Source organism: Cryphonectria parasitica (genome assembly GCF_011745365.1).
Source record: "Cryphonectria parasitica EP155 unplaced genomic scaffold M406scaffold_1, whole genome shotgun sequence".
NCBI classification, from domain to species: Eukaryota; Fungi; Ascomycota; class Sordariomycetes; order Diaporthales; family Cryphonectriaceae; genus Cryphonectria; species Cryphonectria parasitica.
This window is the reverse complement of record NW_024468909.1, coordinates 6909747-6925249: the sequence shown is the minus strand read 5'-3', so window position 1 is coordinate 6925249 and position 15503 is coordinate 6909747. Positions and strand designations below refer to the sequence as shown.

The 15503-nt window shown below is 54.4% G+C and overlaps 4 protein-coding genes across 4 annotated transcripts; 2 read left to right on the top strand and 2 right to left on the bottom strand.

The window, feature by feature from the left end:
- Positions 1-1733: 1733 nt before the first annotated feature.
- On the bottom strand, positions 1734-3169 carry M406DRAFT_336768 (uncharacterized protein; the record flags this gene model as incomplete). Its single annotated transcript, XM_040921181.1, has 3 exons — positions 1734-2258; positions 2380-2606; positions 3082-3169. The coding sequence occupies 3 exons, from the start codon at positions 3167-3169 to the stop codon at positions 1734-1736; spliced, it is 840 nt and encodes a 279-aa protein (XP_040782259.1).
- Positions 3129-4226, top strand: M406DRAFT_326685 (uncharacterized protein; the record flags this gene model as incomplete). Its single annotated transcript, XM_040920118.1, has 6 exons — positions 3129-3183; positions 3365-3508; positions 3573-3646; positions 3819-3836; positions 4048-4072; positions 4198-4226. 6 exons carry the CDS (start codon positions 3129-3131, stop codon positions 4224-4226), a joined length of 345 nt encoding a protein of 114 aa, XP_040782258.1.
- A 500-nt stretch (positions 4227-4726) lies between these two features.
- Positions 4727-6010, bottom strand: M406DRAFT_16126 (uncharacterized protein; the record flags this gene model as incomplete). The annotated part of the gene is made up of 4 exons (XM_040915404.1): positions 4727-4981; positions 5057-5308; positions 5420-5632; positions 5735-6010. Coding segments are annotated over 4 exons (996 nt in total), but the record flags the coding sequence as incomplete, so codon positions are not given.
- A 4897-nt stretch (positions 6011-10907) lies between these two features.
- M406DRAFT_344569 (uncharacterized protein) lies at positions 10908-14626 on the top strand. The gene is made up of 3 exons (XM_040921990.1): positions 10908-11005; positions 11192-12807; positions 12873-14626. The coding sequence occupies exons 2-3, from the start codon at positions 11718-11720 to the stop codon at positions 14057-14059; spliced, it is 2277 nt and encodes a 758-aa protein (XP_040782256.1). The 5' UTR covers positions 10908-11005; positions 11192-11717; the 3' UTR covers positions 14060-14626.
- The last annotated feature ends 877 nt before the right edge of the window (positions 14627-15503 follow it).

Sequence of the window (15503 nt, the reverse complement as noted above, 5' to 3'; positions counted from 1 at the left end):
GTATGTTGTCTTCGCCAACTTGGTAACGACTCTGCGCTGCCAAAAGTACCAAAGCCTGCAATGTGATATTACCACTGTCGTGAAGCCGATTATGTAAACCTCCAGCATGGCCAGAAACTCACCTGGATTAAGCCGAAATTAAGAAAAAACCTGATGGGAAAGTACCATAGCATCCAGCAACATTGAGTATAGATATTTAGTGGATTTTGTTAGATGCTGTCAGGTAAAAGTTTATTTTTGAGCACATCGATAAGCTTTTGTCATAACATCTTGATAACCAGTGATAAACGTATATATCGATATCAGATTGTTACACAAAGTCTGCGTAGTAGCGTAGTAGCGGTATTATCTTTGGTAATCAGCATTGCCAGGCCAAGTTACATATTTGGCTTTTCGAGCTGGGTCTTGGCCAGCCAATGATATCCTCCACGTCAAGTTCTACAAGAACAAAGTCGTAGTAGCTTGGTGTAGTTGACTTGTCTGACAGTTGGAGAGTATGACGGAGGACCTGCAAGCCTTCTTGACAATTCTTGGTCAAATGTCAACCATGACAATTCTAGGATGATGCGTCCTCTTATATGCTCTGATTTGGCCATGTCTTGAAAGTCTATGCCCGCTAGGACTCGCGATGATTACAACAAATTCGCTGGCATAACGGCCCGGCTCGAGAACCAGTGTATGGAAGGCGGGCGGGGGCTTCCGAGATGTAAGGGGGTGGGAGGAGGCAAGAAGCTGAAAAACTTGACGAACATTGGGGACTCAAATTGGGCATCGATGGGTCCACTGGCATAGACACTCGAGATGAAAAGGCTATGAGGGGGTGCGAAGGAGCAACAGAAAGCGTTTGCGCGAGACCGTGCTCGTGGTGGAGGGATGAGTGAGTTCTGATCATATTCCTTCTATAGACGACATCAGCAGGCTCTACATAGCAGGTTCTACATAACTTCGTCAAGGTCCATGATCCGCGAGCCAGAGACAGCTATTTTCATCATTATCGCAACGGTTGCCATGGTCGCGATGACGTAGCAACGAAACGAGAACGACGTCGTCTGAGCACCCAACACTACGTTGGGTCCAACTTCGGAGCGAGGCTCACGACAGGTACGGCCCTCCTCAGTTGCCCCCGTACAGTATCGGCCCGGCCTTTGCCTCTGTTTAGCGCTTACAGTAGCCACGGTCCTACAGTAGCTGCGCCTGCCTGTTTCTTTGCACGCTCGCTATTGTGTACGCACTTGCTGCTTGGGTAGGAGCCAAAACGGCAAAAGAATTCGAAACGAGAACGATGGCGCAAAAGACTCAGTATCCGCATAGAGGCTCTCCGTGTCGATTTCGTCCTTGCATTCATTTCCCCTATCACTTTGATTTCAGTCGGTCAAGGCAGAGGCAGAGGCAAGAGCCGTATGCTGTCCACTGTGAGCTGAAGCAGCAACAGACGAGCACGAGCCTGACCATTCGCCGAACTGACGTTGTAGTTCCACACGTATAAGGACCATGAATCGAATAGTTGTGAATTGGTGAGAGATGAGAATGTCGTTGCGGTCTCCCAAGTCTCAAACAGTCTTGACTGGAGCAGCGACGGAGTGTGGGAGTCTGTCTGGCACCAGGGACAGGGTCGAGCAAACAGATGATTTTAGGAATGGTCGTGAGGACATGAAGCAGGTCCAGGCGTTTCTTGCCGGCGCTGATGATTGGTGCTCGGGGCACGGCAGCCTATAATGTCTCGTCTCCAGACTTCATTTCGCTCCCCCGGCTGCGCCCAGATCCTCCTTCGCATCTGGTCTGTCCCACGTCGCCTTCTCGAGCCTCTCCACGGCGCCGATCAGCTCCCAGATCCGCCTCGTCACCCTCGCCCGCTCCGCCTCCTGACTGGCAAACGTCTCCTCCAGCACATCCCGCATGAACGTCGGCATCGCCGTCTTGCCTGCAGCCTCGTAGTCGTAGATGACGACGTCCTCCTCGATGCGCGCCGCGACCCGCCTGTGCTTGTGCGAGAGCACCACGGCGTCCAGCACCAGGGACGACGATGACGACAAAGGCGGGTGGCGCAGCTTGTGGTAGACGGAGATGCGGTCTGGATAGGTGAGGGGAAACTTGAAGTCGGCCTTGATGCTCTTCATGATGAGGCCGATGCCGTCAGGGGTCATCAGGCCCGCCCACTGGCGCCGGTGGGCCGGGTCGACGCGGACGGCGAAGTTAGTCGCCCAATTGACGCGGGAGGACTCGGCGTAGCGGATGTAGGTTACGTTGTTGACGTGTTGCTGGAACGGCGCGCACACAACTGTCAGCATCTTGCTCGTTCTTACAGGTCATCCATCGATGTTCTCTTTGCCTCGCTTTTTTTTTTTTTTTTTTTTGGTTTCTTCTCTTTGTGCAACGTACAAAGCTGTCCTGCTCTCCCCAAACAACCTGCTGCCCCTCCAAGCCCCTTCTCCCACCCGTCAGAAACCCCTCGCTCCCCGCCACCAGCGCCCTCCACTCCGCCGCCAGCGCGCCCAGAACCTTGCCGGCATCGGCGACCTGCGCCGGCGAGCAGCCGAATATGATGCATTTCCCTATGCGTGCGCGGAGGTCAGACAGCCATCTCGACGGTGGTGGCGGTGGAGGGTCTGGTATCGTCGAGCTGGGAGTGTTCTTGAGGGTGGAGACGAGGGCGCGGGTGGCGGAGGAGGCAGGTGTCGTGATCCGGCCCCGGGTCGGGAGGGGGAGGAGGAGGGGCGGGAGGGCCGCTCGAGGGGGCATCGTGGACGAGGATATAGTGAGGGAGGCCTGCTGGTATGGCAATATTTAATGAATTAAAAACAGAAGCTGCCAATTAAATAAGACGTAAAAGGAAATCCTCAGGCTTGAACGAGTAGCATATATACAAGTTGACCGTCGCTGTTTGAGACCGTCCCTTGGGAAGTGAAGTACTCAGTAAGTAGTAGATGGCGAAATAGGAAATGCGAGCTCGGCTCTCAGAAGGTTCCCCAGAGACCCTGGGAATTATGGCCGATAAGATAAGAAGAGCTGTGGCGTCATAGCCCAAACCATCGTCTGTACGATTGTCCATTGACCTTCTATCTACCTGCTCTCTCTCCTGACATCTCCCAATGAACAATGCCTGTCGCAGTGCACCCGTGACAAGCACAATGCCTCCTCCAATCAACCCAGAGCTCAGGCACGAGGTCATCGCAGTCTACAAAGGTATAGAGACCCCCGCAGAGCAAACAGTTCTGGTTCCCTCGACATGGCCCAGAGCACTTCTGAGGAGTCGCATCGAGACACCACCAAACCGCGATACGCGCGAGAGAGGAGGAAAGGAATAATAAGAAAAGGTCAAGGAGCAGAATAGAGACTGATGCCATGGAACCAACCCCCTTTGCAGAGCTCCTCAACCTTGGCAGAGAATACCCCCAGGGTTTCGACTACTTCCGTCCACGGTTACACAAGGCCTTCATGGCCAATGCTGGACTCCGCGATGAGGAGGCTATCAAGAAAGGGATTGAAAGGGCTAGGTTCGTGCAAAAGGGTCAGTCTATCCACATCCCCCCCACCCCTTCCCCCCTTTTCTCTCCCCTTACACACAACACCAGGGATCCGATGGCTTGTTTCAAGTATGCTGGACATGTCGAAACTGACAGCGAAATCCGGCAGAAATCGAGGCGCTGTGAGTTGCGACCCTCACTTAGGCTGTTTATATATCTCTCCTCTCCCCTTTCCTTCCATCTCTCCCTCCACGATCACACGGTCACATTCATCTGCGCGGCAACAAGCACTACGACCCATCCCGACCGATTGAAGAAGCAAAAAAAAAAAAGCACAAATGTATACACAAACAGGAATGCGGAATTCCTGAGGTGTGGATCAGGTCGCGTTGCTTCGGCCTGCCCCCCCCTCCCCCGGGGGGTCTCCCCCCTTTATCTCTCCCCCTGGAGGGCCCGAGACAAAACCAAAAAAGCACGTTCGTCGCTCGGTCCCGCCCCGAGATCCTTCCCGCTGTGACACAGAGACCACGGCAGAGACAGGATCTGCATTACTATGCTGGCTCGTGCATATTGCATGCTGCAGGTTTCCGACGACGGCGGGCTACGATGTGTGTGCCGCAAGCATGTGTACAGGGTCATTGTTTCGAGTGCACCTTCAGGAGAAAGCTCTCCATACACACATGAGCAAGTGTACCGTTCTCCCCTTTCGTGATGATGGGGTATTTGTGGACAGCGAGAGCCGACGCCACGTTTTACGAGTAGTACCAAATGAATTGTCCAATGCCTGGGACGGTCGGAGAAGAAAAAAGAAGAAAAAAAAAAAGAAACTCATGCAAAAGAACAATTCCAAAATGCCCTTGACCACCCAAGTCTGAACCGGTCCTTCTCTAATAATAAACGAATCCAACATGCGCGCATGGCTGCAATGAAATGCGGCGATGAGTTCAACGTAGCTGACAGATGTGTGCTCAATATATACAGGTATTACCTGAAAAGGTATCGCACGCTGAGGAAGCGCTATGATGGGGTATGAAATGTCACGGCGGACATTTATGGTCGTGATGGGGGGGGGGGGGGGGAGGAAACAAAAGTGAAGTCTGCAAGGCGTACACGTGCGCTTGGGATGAAAACCGCTGGACGGGGCTCGATAGGCGATAGATGGGGAAATCCAGAGAGATGGTTGATAGACCCGCCCGCACCACACCAACGTTAGCATCACAAGGCGGCATGTGATGCAACTTTCATGCCGGAGGGTCCTTCATCTTCATAGCCCACCACGCCCCCACTTCAAGACACTCGCCCCAGTTCGCCCCGTCGTTCTCGACGAGCTCTTTCATAAGCTTGCCCATCCAGGTGTCCCACTCGTCCTGCTTCTTGCCGCTCACCTTCCGTAGCGACGGCTCCATGCCCTCGATGAAGCCCAGCACCGTCTGCAGCGCGGTCTGTCTGAGTGCCAGCTGTGCCGAGCCTAGGATCCTGCCCTTCTTGTCCCCGTCACAGTTGTCACCGCTGTGGGCCTTGCTTGTGGCCCGCCCTACAGCCTTGCCCGTGTCGACGTAGCTCTTGCCGTCCTTGGTAACAACACCGCCCACGCCCTCCCGCTCCCACCGCACCTCTGTGAGCGGGATGGCCAGACGCTTGAAGCCGAACCCGGTGAGCAGAGGTTCCTGGAGGAAGTACGAGCCGATGTTGGCGCACGGCCAGCTGAGCAGCTGTTGCGACTCGAGATACTTGTTGATCCAGCTGTTGTACTCGATCAGGTAGTTGTTCTGTGGTCCTGAGAGCGGTGTGTTGTTGCCCAGGAAGTAGGCGCCGAGCTCGGTGACCTGGTTCTCTTGTTCGTTCTTTTTGCTGCCGCCGCCGTTGGATGAGTCGCTGCCATTGTTGTTCGTCGAGGAACCCGGCTCGTGTTCAAAGGCCTTGGGCCCCGTAGTCGTCGTGGGCGTGTCTGGCACGTGTGGTCTGAGCATACGAATGGGGTGGTCGCAGTCCCAGGCCTCGAGGACGCCACCCGGCTTGAGAATGCGCTGGAACTCATCCATGAGATCTTGGAACTGGGTCAGTTTGTTGACCAGAGACAGCTCCTTACACATGACGAGGTCGAACTCATCGTCGGGAAACGGTAGTGGCAGGATGCGCATGTCGTGCTGGACAAATTCCCACTTCATCTTTTTATCTGGCGGCTGTTCTGCCCAGTTGCCAGTTGCTGAGGATGCAGAGCCCCTGTCCTTAAGCATTGTCGGAGGAACCGCGCTGCCGGGACCAGGTACGCCAGCTATCCCGCCAAGGGGTGCGATGTCGAGACCGGTAAACGAGATATTGGAATAGCCCTTGCGGGAGAAGTACGAGTGGCACATCATGCTCCAGAAACCATACCCGCAGGCCAGGTCGAGCACGCGTGTGGGCGGGTGTTTGACAAGAGCTGGAGAGCAGACGGGCCCGCCAAAAAGCTGGAAGAGGAGGAGGGTGCGCAGGGACTGGCGATGAAGTTCATGGAGGTCCACGGGGAGGGGATATGGTAGGGTCTCGTCGGAGAGGTAGGTGCGACCGTTGCTCTTGGTGACAAACGGCTTCCTGGGCGAGCCCTGGCGGGACCTGGTGGAGGCGTCATCGTCATCCCTCGAGGCGGAGGCGAGGTCGTTGACGGTGCGGTTGCTCAGCGAGGTGGTGGTGGCGCTCACGCTTTGGGAGCGTAAGGTGCTGTCGCCGGCCATCGCATTGTGCTGTTGTCTCGGGCTGCGAAGGCGCTCGCGATCCAAGGATCCAGAAGCGGAGGGGAATGCGGTCGTGGTCGTCGATGTCGATGTCGATGTCAGCGTCGGTGTTAGTGTAGGCAAAGCCGTCGGCGCGCTGAGCCTGTTGCTGCGCTGAGCCCTACGGATTGCTCGATACTCCCTGACAGAGTACACAGGGGTCAGAGGGGCACCAGAGTGCGGATAAGGATGTGGGATGAGGAGCTGGCGGGGGTCCCTGGCAGGATCTGGGTGAGACTGGCGGCGTGGGTGATGTTGGTGGTGGTTCTCAAGCCTCTGGCTCCGTCGCTGCTCATCGCCGGCTTGGGCCTGGTTCTGTGGATGGTGGAAGAAGGAGGAGGAGGAAGAAGAGACCGCAGCAGTAGTCGTGTTAGTAGTAGTAGTAGTAGTAGAGGCGGAAAGGAGGCTGCCGGTGTCTGCAGGTGGTTTGTTGCAGGAGGCGCACACCGGGGTGGAGTTTGATGGAGATCCAGAAGATGGCAGACAGGAGGCGGCAGCGGAAGCGGATGCAGGGCCGCCGACCAAGGCAGCAGGACTTGCAGGTTCAGGGTCAGGTCCAGGTCCAGGGACCTTTGGCAAGGGGGGTCTGACACGAGACACCCCGTCGGGCGGGGCAGGATAGGTGCTGACTACCTGGTCACTTCCTTGTCCCTCTCCTTCCTCCCCTCTTCCTTCTCCTTCCTTTGGAGGCGATGCTGAGGCTGCGTCGGCGCTTCGTGGCACGTTATCTGCCTTCTCTCCCTCGTGTTCGCCCTTGTTACATGTGCAGTATTCGTGTTCTGAAGGGTCCATTTCGCCCTCCTCGTTCGATGCCCTCAATTGGGGCTGCTGGTTCTTGTTCTTGTTCTTTTTTGGGAGGAAGAGGGCCTGTGAGGGGGTCGCTCTGGATCTCGAACTGGCTGCGATCTCGCCCGGAAATGGCCGCCGACTTGCTGCAAAGCCCCACGCGTATTCCATTCTTAACCCCCTTCTCCTGTTATCGTCTTTTTATTTTGTCTTCTTTGTTCTCCTTCTCTCTCTCTCTGTCTCTCCACCCACCGCTGGGTCTGACGTGACTTAAGCGAGCCAACAATTGATGGGCCAATAGTGATCTCGGTGCCCATATGGGTCCCCTCAAGCGCCCGCCTTGGGACCATCTCCGTGGGGGCCGTCTAGGATGGATAGACGACACAGTAGGCAACCTAGCACCTTACGACCTATACTGCCTGAGTCATGTACTATTAGGAGGCGTCAGTACTAAGGGGATAGCGACCACTTCGGCTCTAGAGGTGGATCTGTGCTGTGTGCAGGAGAGAGAATAGAATAGAACAGAAGAGAAGAGAAGAAAAGACAAGCAGAAAGGACGAGGGACAGATAGGAGGAATAGTAGTAGTAGATGAGACATAATATGACGGTAGGACGGGAGGGTGCGGATATGTCCTAGTACAGTAATCAGAGGTGCAGAGGTGTCAAAGGTGTCAATCCTACACAGACGGCACACACAGACACAGACACACACAGTACACCCACTTGTAAAAGTGCTGGCGTGTGGACACAGTCGCCTGGCTAAAACTCCTTTTAAGATTGGGGAAATGTCCACCTTCGGTTTTCGAACACGTCGTTTAGCCAGCACAGAGCAGGCATTCTTCCACAAGGCAGTAAGTAGTACATAGGATCGCCCATCAGGTGCACCTCGACCGAGTGACTACCTCTGATGCGCCACCCTTTGACCGTACCGCCTGCTTGTCTTAAGAAAGAAGGCGAGAATGCGTACTCGGACTGCTTGCACGTGATAGAACTCAGTAAGATCGAATTTGCAGATGCTGCTTACCTAAAAGTGCCGCTCGAGCCCTGCGGAAGGCTTTTTTTCGATGAGACGGAGAAACAAGACGATTTCGCGCGCAGGAGCCAGGGGGTAGAGTCGTGTGGGATTGAGGCAGCCCCCTTCATCCACGGGCCGTGGTGTCGTGAATAGAATGTCCCGAACACCCTGTCCTTGTTTGGATGCTCAATGCTCAAATGCTCGACATGCGGGTTGCTTCCCCGGATGCGATCTTCTGTGTGGGGGCCCTGCGAGTCGCGCGGCCTGCATGCTATCGAGATGACGGGCGGGTGATGACCTTCTTGTTGGGTCCAGTCCTGCAGATGTCCCCTTTGCGGTGTTCGACTCGCGGGCTGTCGCAATCTGCTTCGATTTGAAACGTTACAGGGGAAGGCAGACAACCGATATCGCTCGCTCGCTTCTTGTGCGGCCACACACACTCTCTTTCTCTTTCTCTCTCCCTCTCTTCTCTCTCTCTCTCTCTTTCTTTCTCTCTTTCTCTTTCTTACACACAGACCACACAGGCCTCGGGCAGATAGACAGGCGGACGGATAGAAAAATAGATTGATAGACAGCCACAGGCTGCGGAGTGGCTCGACCCAGTCCGGCTCCACTGACAATGAGTAGTAGGAGAGAGAAAAAAAATGACGGGATGAAAACTAGTGGACGGGCAGGAATGGCCCCAGTAACAGTTGCAAAATTTAGACCCCGCGAGACTGGAGGGAGGGCAAGAACGACGGCTACTGCCTTTTATACATCGTAACGCAGGCGCGACCATGTTTTCACGCGCCATCCGGTTCGGTGTCTCACTAAATGGGTTCCTGCCCAATCCGCCCCAGGTAAACCCCTCCGTCCTCCTGCGAGGAAGCTTCGGCGGCAACCCCCCCTTTTTCTCCTCCCTCCTTGCCCTCTTCCTCTTCCCGTTTGTGGCTGGGGGGGAACGGGCCAATATCGAGATGGGAGCTCGTTACGGAGTAATGCGGGGGAGAAGCAACACTCACATGTGGAACAAGGGCCCAGGGCAGATGCTGTTGGTGGGGGGGAGACGAGGGGGAGGCGTACGCCGCCCTGGCAGAGGCGGTCGGCTACAGATGATGGCACAGTAGCGCATCTTTCTCTTTGCTCTTTTCGCCCTTTTTGCCCAGGGTTGTTTCTGTCAAATAGCCACCCCAACACCACGACCCAAGGGCCTGCGCCAGTCGATTGGACATGCGCCCTCTCGTTCCAGGCCACCGGTCCAAGCATTGGTTGAGCCTGTTGATCCGTGACAGTTTACCAGTCTCGCTCTAGTGCCCGAAGGGAGGTCAGCCTAGATCAGCGGATGGTCAGCCTTCGGTTACAGCTAGTGAGTCCTAGTCCTAGACAAACACGTGCAATTCCTCGCCGTTTGTTTTGGACTTTTCATTCTTGGGGTTCCCAGGAATCTGGTTCAACCTGTGCAAGTTCTCCCCGCATTAGCGATCTCTTTTCCTTCTCTTTTACCCCTCTTACATCTCCCATGTTCTCTCCCAAACTGAGATTTGCTGACCGAGCCTGGCTAGGCTTAGTATTTTACTACTGCCGGCTGAAGATTCAGGCTTGAACGGCTACAGGAAGACAAAGATGCTCACGATGCAGCATACCTACGTGATTACTTCTCCTTGAGACCCGATCATAGAAGCCGGCTATGAGCAGACATGACTCCTCTGTTGTAGATTGCGTTACATGGTGGTGCCCATTGACGGGCGCCCCGACGCAGACATACTGCAAAACTGATCAATTACTACATGCATACATACTACTCCATGCAGTACTATACAACCTACCACATACCACACAGGAGGACACTTTGCTAATGATGTACCATCCGTCGAGGCCGCGTCAGCCTTATGGCGCTCTCTCACTGCAGCCTGCAGTCTGGCAGGTGACTGGAACCTTGGCCCCCCCCTCCCTTCTCCCTTTCTGCCGCCTGTACTATTGCGGTATAAGAACGGAGACAATGAAGATTCCCTCCGATTGAAGTAATGTAGCTCCTTAGATATGCCTTGATCTTCCCCAATTGAGCCTTATTGAGGAGTGTACAAAAACATACTCCAGATTACAGTGGTACTTATCCGGTGATGTGAGTGCCACCATGGATATTTATGTAATACTATAGTACATACCATAGTACTACTAGAATAGTGTGTACTATGCATAACTGTGGCCAGGCATTGGTTGGCCATGGCAGTGCTAGGACGGACTTAGTTCCTATTCAATATATACATACCATGAAAGTAAAATAAAAAGGGCTCCTCGTAGGGGGTTCATATACCACTTGCAGTCACTGCGGGAGCAGCATCCTCTCATGGTGTGCAGTATCTGACTGTACCTGACTGGCTTTGAGAAACGTGGCCATAGGATCCTCTTCTCTCCTTTGCGATCCTCCTCTCCACTTTTAGCTGAGACCGCCGTCAGCATCGTGATCCAAATTCCCAGCATGGAATTGTAATGTGTCCTGTCTCTCAGTGTATAGATGAGAAGATCTTATCGCCCTGGATGGTGCAGAGACAATTAGAGAGCTGTAGCGGAGTGAATATTGCTATTGATTCTGTACTAATACCTGAGGCCAAAACGCAGGTTCAATTACGCCTTAGATCTTTGCGACAGCCCTTGGACTACATCGTCTGAGAAAGCTGTACTCATCTTGCAGCATTGCGAGTCTCTACCTCTGCAGTCAATGAGAGAGCTTGAGGAGAACGACAGAGCGCCTCTGCCGTATCCAGGTCAAATAGCATCATCGAGACGGGTGAGCGTCACGTGGGCCTCGGCGCACGGACCATGTCTGCGTGCGGACCTCCTGAGCTTCCAACCCCTGCCATCGACAGATAGAGGTGATGGCAGCCAGAGCATAGCACACCACCACCACCACCAACATCAACAACCATCCCCTCCATATCCTTCGCATCCAGTATCCATTGACAATCTCATACAGTATTTTCGGTCACTGTGCCCCTTCATTCATATGGGTGAGTCATACCTCAACCCTCAATCACCCTCCCTGGGCTCGAGCAGGCCCGTCTTCAGCCCCTCCATCCTCGTCAACAAATCCGCCCTGGTCCCGACCCTTAACCCGCCCAAGACCTTCTCCAGGCCCCCCTTATGATCCCTTTGTTCCACCCCAGACCAGGACTGACTTTCTTCCTCACACACAGTTCTTGTTCTGTGATACGATCACAACCCAGTCCAGAAAACCAAACCAAAAAAAAAAAATTCCTCGGAGGGACCCGTTCGTCCACTGCTGTTGGCTTGGTGTACCCGCACCCCGTTTGCGTCTGTCCCCAAGAAGCTCCACCGCACTGCCCAGCTTGCCTCTCCAAGTCAGTCAGCTGTTGCGACGCCCGAGCGACTCGGTCACCCCGACCCCTCCTTTCTCGACAGGCCACCTTCGGTCGGCCCTGTATATTCGGAGCTCGATCTTGCCCCTCGCGTCGGCATCGATGAAACGTTGATCAAGAGAAGAGGAAGATCGTCATTTTGCTCTTCGCCCGCTTGCCCGCTTGCCCGACTTTCCACGCTAGAGGCTCCCTTCGTCGAAATCCATGCGCCGGCGCCGACCACAGCATTGCTCAATCCACACTTTACATGAGCTGCAGAGCTACCAAGACGACGAGAACCCACCACCCTGCTGCCAAACATACCTGCCTGGTCCGACCCGCAGCTCGCATCTACGATAGCTAGATGGCAGATGGTTATCAATATCTCCAGCAGCACCTCGGAAACTTCCTCTACGCACAGCCTCCCCCCAAGAATTCGCTTGCCGACCAGACTCTTCTGAACACCCTCCTCAGCCACGTTTCCCCAAGCCCCCGCCCAGGCTCCAATCCTTCCGATCGGGGCTCGCCAGGTCGATCCGTCCAAGGCATGTACAGCACCGGTCACCAGCCGGGGCCCAACTCCCGGCTCAATGGCGGGTCCAATGCCGCATCACGCTCCATGCAGATGCTCTACAACCACCCCTCCAATGCCTCGACGCAATACACCCATCCGTCACACCATCAAGGCATCCAGCCCGACCACACGGGCCATGGTGCATCCATGGGCCATGCCTCCGGCTACTCCAGTGGCATAATACCGAATGCGAGCCCCTACTCGTCCAACAACATTCCCAACGGCCACCCCGGCACGACAAGAGGTGGCCAGGCCCAGCAGATCAACGAGGAGTGGGCGCTGCAGCTCCGGCTACACAAAGAGGCGGAGAGGGCGCACACAGCCATGAACGAGCAGCACAGTGGCCACTACTTTGCACGGCTAAAGGCGGCTGAGAACAGAGGCATAGGCCCCTCTGTTGCTGCGACCACTACCAACAACGTAGTCGATGCTGATGACGAGCAAGGCGTAAGGCGCCCTCATATGGTCGAGAAGACAGACCAGCGGCAGGAGTGGTTCAACATGGACTTGAGCGGCCAGGGTGTGCGGCATCTCTCGCCTGAGCTGTTTGATCACTACGCCTTCCTCAAGGAGCTCTATCTTGCGTCGAACAAGCTCTCGCACGTGCCCCCAGCACTGGGCCAGCTCAGGAAACTGACCCTGCTGGAACTGTCACACAACCAGATTGCAGAAATCCCCCCTGAGTTGGGCATGTGTACCTCCCTGAAACAGCTCTTACTCTTTGACAACCAAATTCAAACGCTCCCGTACGAACTGGGCTCTCTCTTCAACCTGGAAATCCTCGGCATTGAAGGAAACCCTCTTGAGGCAGAGTTGAAGCAGGAACTGATGGAGAAGGGCACCAAGAGCTTGATCTCTCTCCTTCGCGAGCAGGCAAAGGGTAAGCACAAAGTAAAGAGGAAAAAGAGTATCACATCAAATTACTAACACTTATGATTGTTGTAGTACCCCTTCCGCCAAACCCACGACCACTTATTGTCCTCAATGAGGACGTCTCGCCTTCCCTGGAACGCATCAAGGTCCTCACCTGGAACATCCTCTGCGAGAAGTACTCTACTACCAACGTCTATGGATACACTCCAAGCGGAGCCCTTGCATGGGATTTTCGGAAGGATGGCATTCTCCAAGAAATCAGGGAACGCGATGCCGACATCGTGTGTCTGCAGGAGGTGTCTGTCGATGCTATGCGGGAGGTTTTGAGCCCGGAGCTCGCCGCAGACGGCTACAAGGGGGTGCAATTCTCCAGGACTAAGGCTAAAGTCATGTACGACAAGGAGGCCAACGCGGTCGATGGTTGTGCAGTCTTCTACAAGGCGAAGAAGTACATCCTCCTAGACAAGCAGGTCATTGATTTCTCTACCATCGCAATCAACCGGCCTGACATGAAGACTCACCACGACATCTTCAACCGTGTCATGCCCAAGGACAACATCGGCATGATTTGCTTCTTCGAGAGCCGGCAGACTGGAGCAAGGATGATTGTGGCGAATGCGCATTTGGCCTGGGAGCCCGAGCTGGCAGATGTGAAGCTCATCCAGACGGCTATCCTCATGGAGAATGTCACCAAGTTTGGAGAGAAGTATGCTCGGTGGCCGGCATGCCGCGACAAGAAGTTCATCCAGCTCGCAGCCGACGAGGATGAGCAGGATGTGATGCCCGAGCCAGCACCGTCGCAGGAATACCGGAACAACACCGATCTTCCGGTCTTGATCTGTGGTGACTACAACTCTCCTAACGACAGTTCTGTGTACGAGCTTCTGTCGAAGGGGCGGGTCGCACCGGATCACGCAGACTTTGGTGGGCGTCAATATGGTGTCTTTACACGTGATGGCATTGAGCACCCCTTCCACCTCAGGTCGTCATACTCGGCCCTGAACGGCACACCAGACGAGATACCGTTCACAAACTACGTGCCCACATTTAACGGCGTGATTGACTACATCTGGTACTCAAGCAACTGTCTGGAGGTCATCTCGGTCTTGGGCCCACCTGACATGGAATATCTGAGGAGGGTACCTGGATTCCCCCACTACCACTTCCCATCTGACCACATTCACCTCATGACGGAGGTGGCTATCAAGGCCCGGAAGGACAAGAAGGCATTGCCTGAATCCGAATTCTCGGGTCGATAAAGTCGTTTTGCACTTTCATCAGTCGGTTTTGGCGTGGGCGCGCTGCTTTGGAATCTTGCGCTACTTTTGGTTGTCGGATTTGGTGGGTGGCAAACCCGGTGTTCTGGATCTGGTTCTTACAAACGAAAGCGAGATGTGATTAAGGGAGGAGGAGAAGGGGGGGCGGGGGAGAAAGAGATCTTGTTCCTTCGGCGACAGGCTGGTTGGTTGGAGTGCGTATGCCCATCTTGCGGATGCGTGGTTCCTATGTTCGTTACGTGGGTTTTCTCTTTCTTTCTTTTTCCTTCGGGGTTGGTGGGGGTGGATCTACGATGCTGATTGAAGGTGGAAACAGGGTCTGATTATGGAGGCGTAAGAGACATGGCTCTGGACCCAATCATTTCTACTAAGAATCATCACATGATCACATGTTTGGCTGAAGTTCTGGAACACTTTGTCACTTAACTTATTGTCGGAAACGACACAGCAGAATCAGCAGGCCTTCAACGGACCGGGAGCAGAGGATGAAGGGGGAGAGGGGCCATTGTCGTTCTGCTTGTAGGAATATATTCCCATTTATGGTTGTCTATCTACTCGCCTTTTGTTCGTCAAGAAACAGGCATATCTTTTTTTGTTCGTGTCAATCTTCGAAAGCAAGAGTTCACCATGGAGCCAGATTGGGGGGTTCTGGTCTGAACAGGACAGGTGAGGACAGACATACAAGAGTTGACAGTATAGTGGTCATGAATAGCAGGAGGGACAAAATGACGAGGGCTCAGGTCACGAAGCACCAGCGGGCTCTGGTGCTGTTGGTGAGCTATCATTCAGTTATGTGCATCTGATTATTCCTTTTCTACTGTCTATCCTCTGGTCGTTTTTTTTCTTTTCTTTTTTCTTCTTCTTTGTCCCTACAGGGTTTTCCCACTTGTCTCTTGTCTATGTGGTGCCAGAGTGGTCTTGGTATGGTACTACCCTATCACCTCCTGTCTCTAAACAACACAACCCCCCCCCCCCCAGCTTCTCCGTCGCCTTCATTCTCGTGGACGCAATGACGAGCCAGCGAATGGTGAGGGGGAAAAACAGAGGAAGAGGAAGAGAAGGGGTCACGGTCCCTTGTTCGCAAATCGTACCATACATGCCGCCCGCCGTACTGCCATCTTCAACCATCCCCCCGCTCGTGGGTGGCGGGAGAGCCTGATTGATCAATTCTCTGCCCGTGTGGATACGAGAGACGTGCATTGGCGTCCTTCCTCAAGCTGAAGGGTACAAGCGGCCTTGCAACATAATCGTCGTCCTTTGTCTCAGAATGAGGGGTGGGAAGAGGAGATGCGAGTGGCCCCCCATCGCGCCACAGAAGCGGATAGAGAGTGCATTAGAAGCAACCATGCCGGGCCAGGAGAGGGCCTTGCGCTTCAGCTCGCACTGCCGATCGGGGGCGGACGGAGGTGGCTGACTTGTGGGGTTG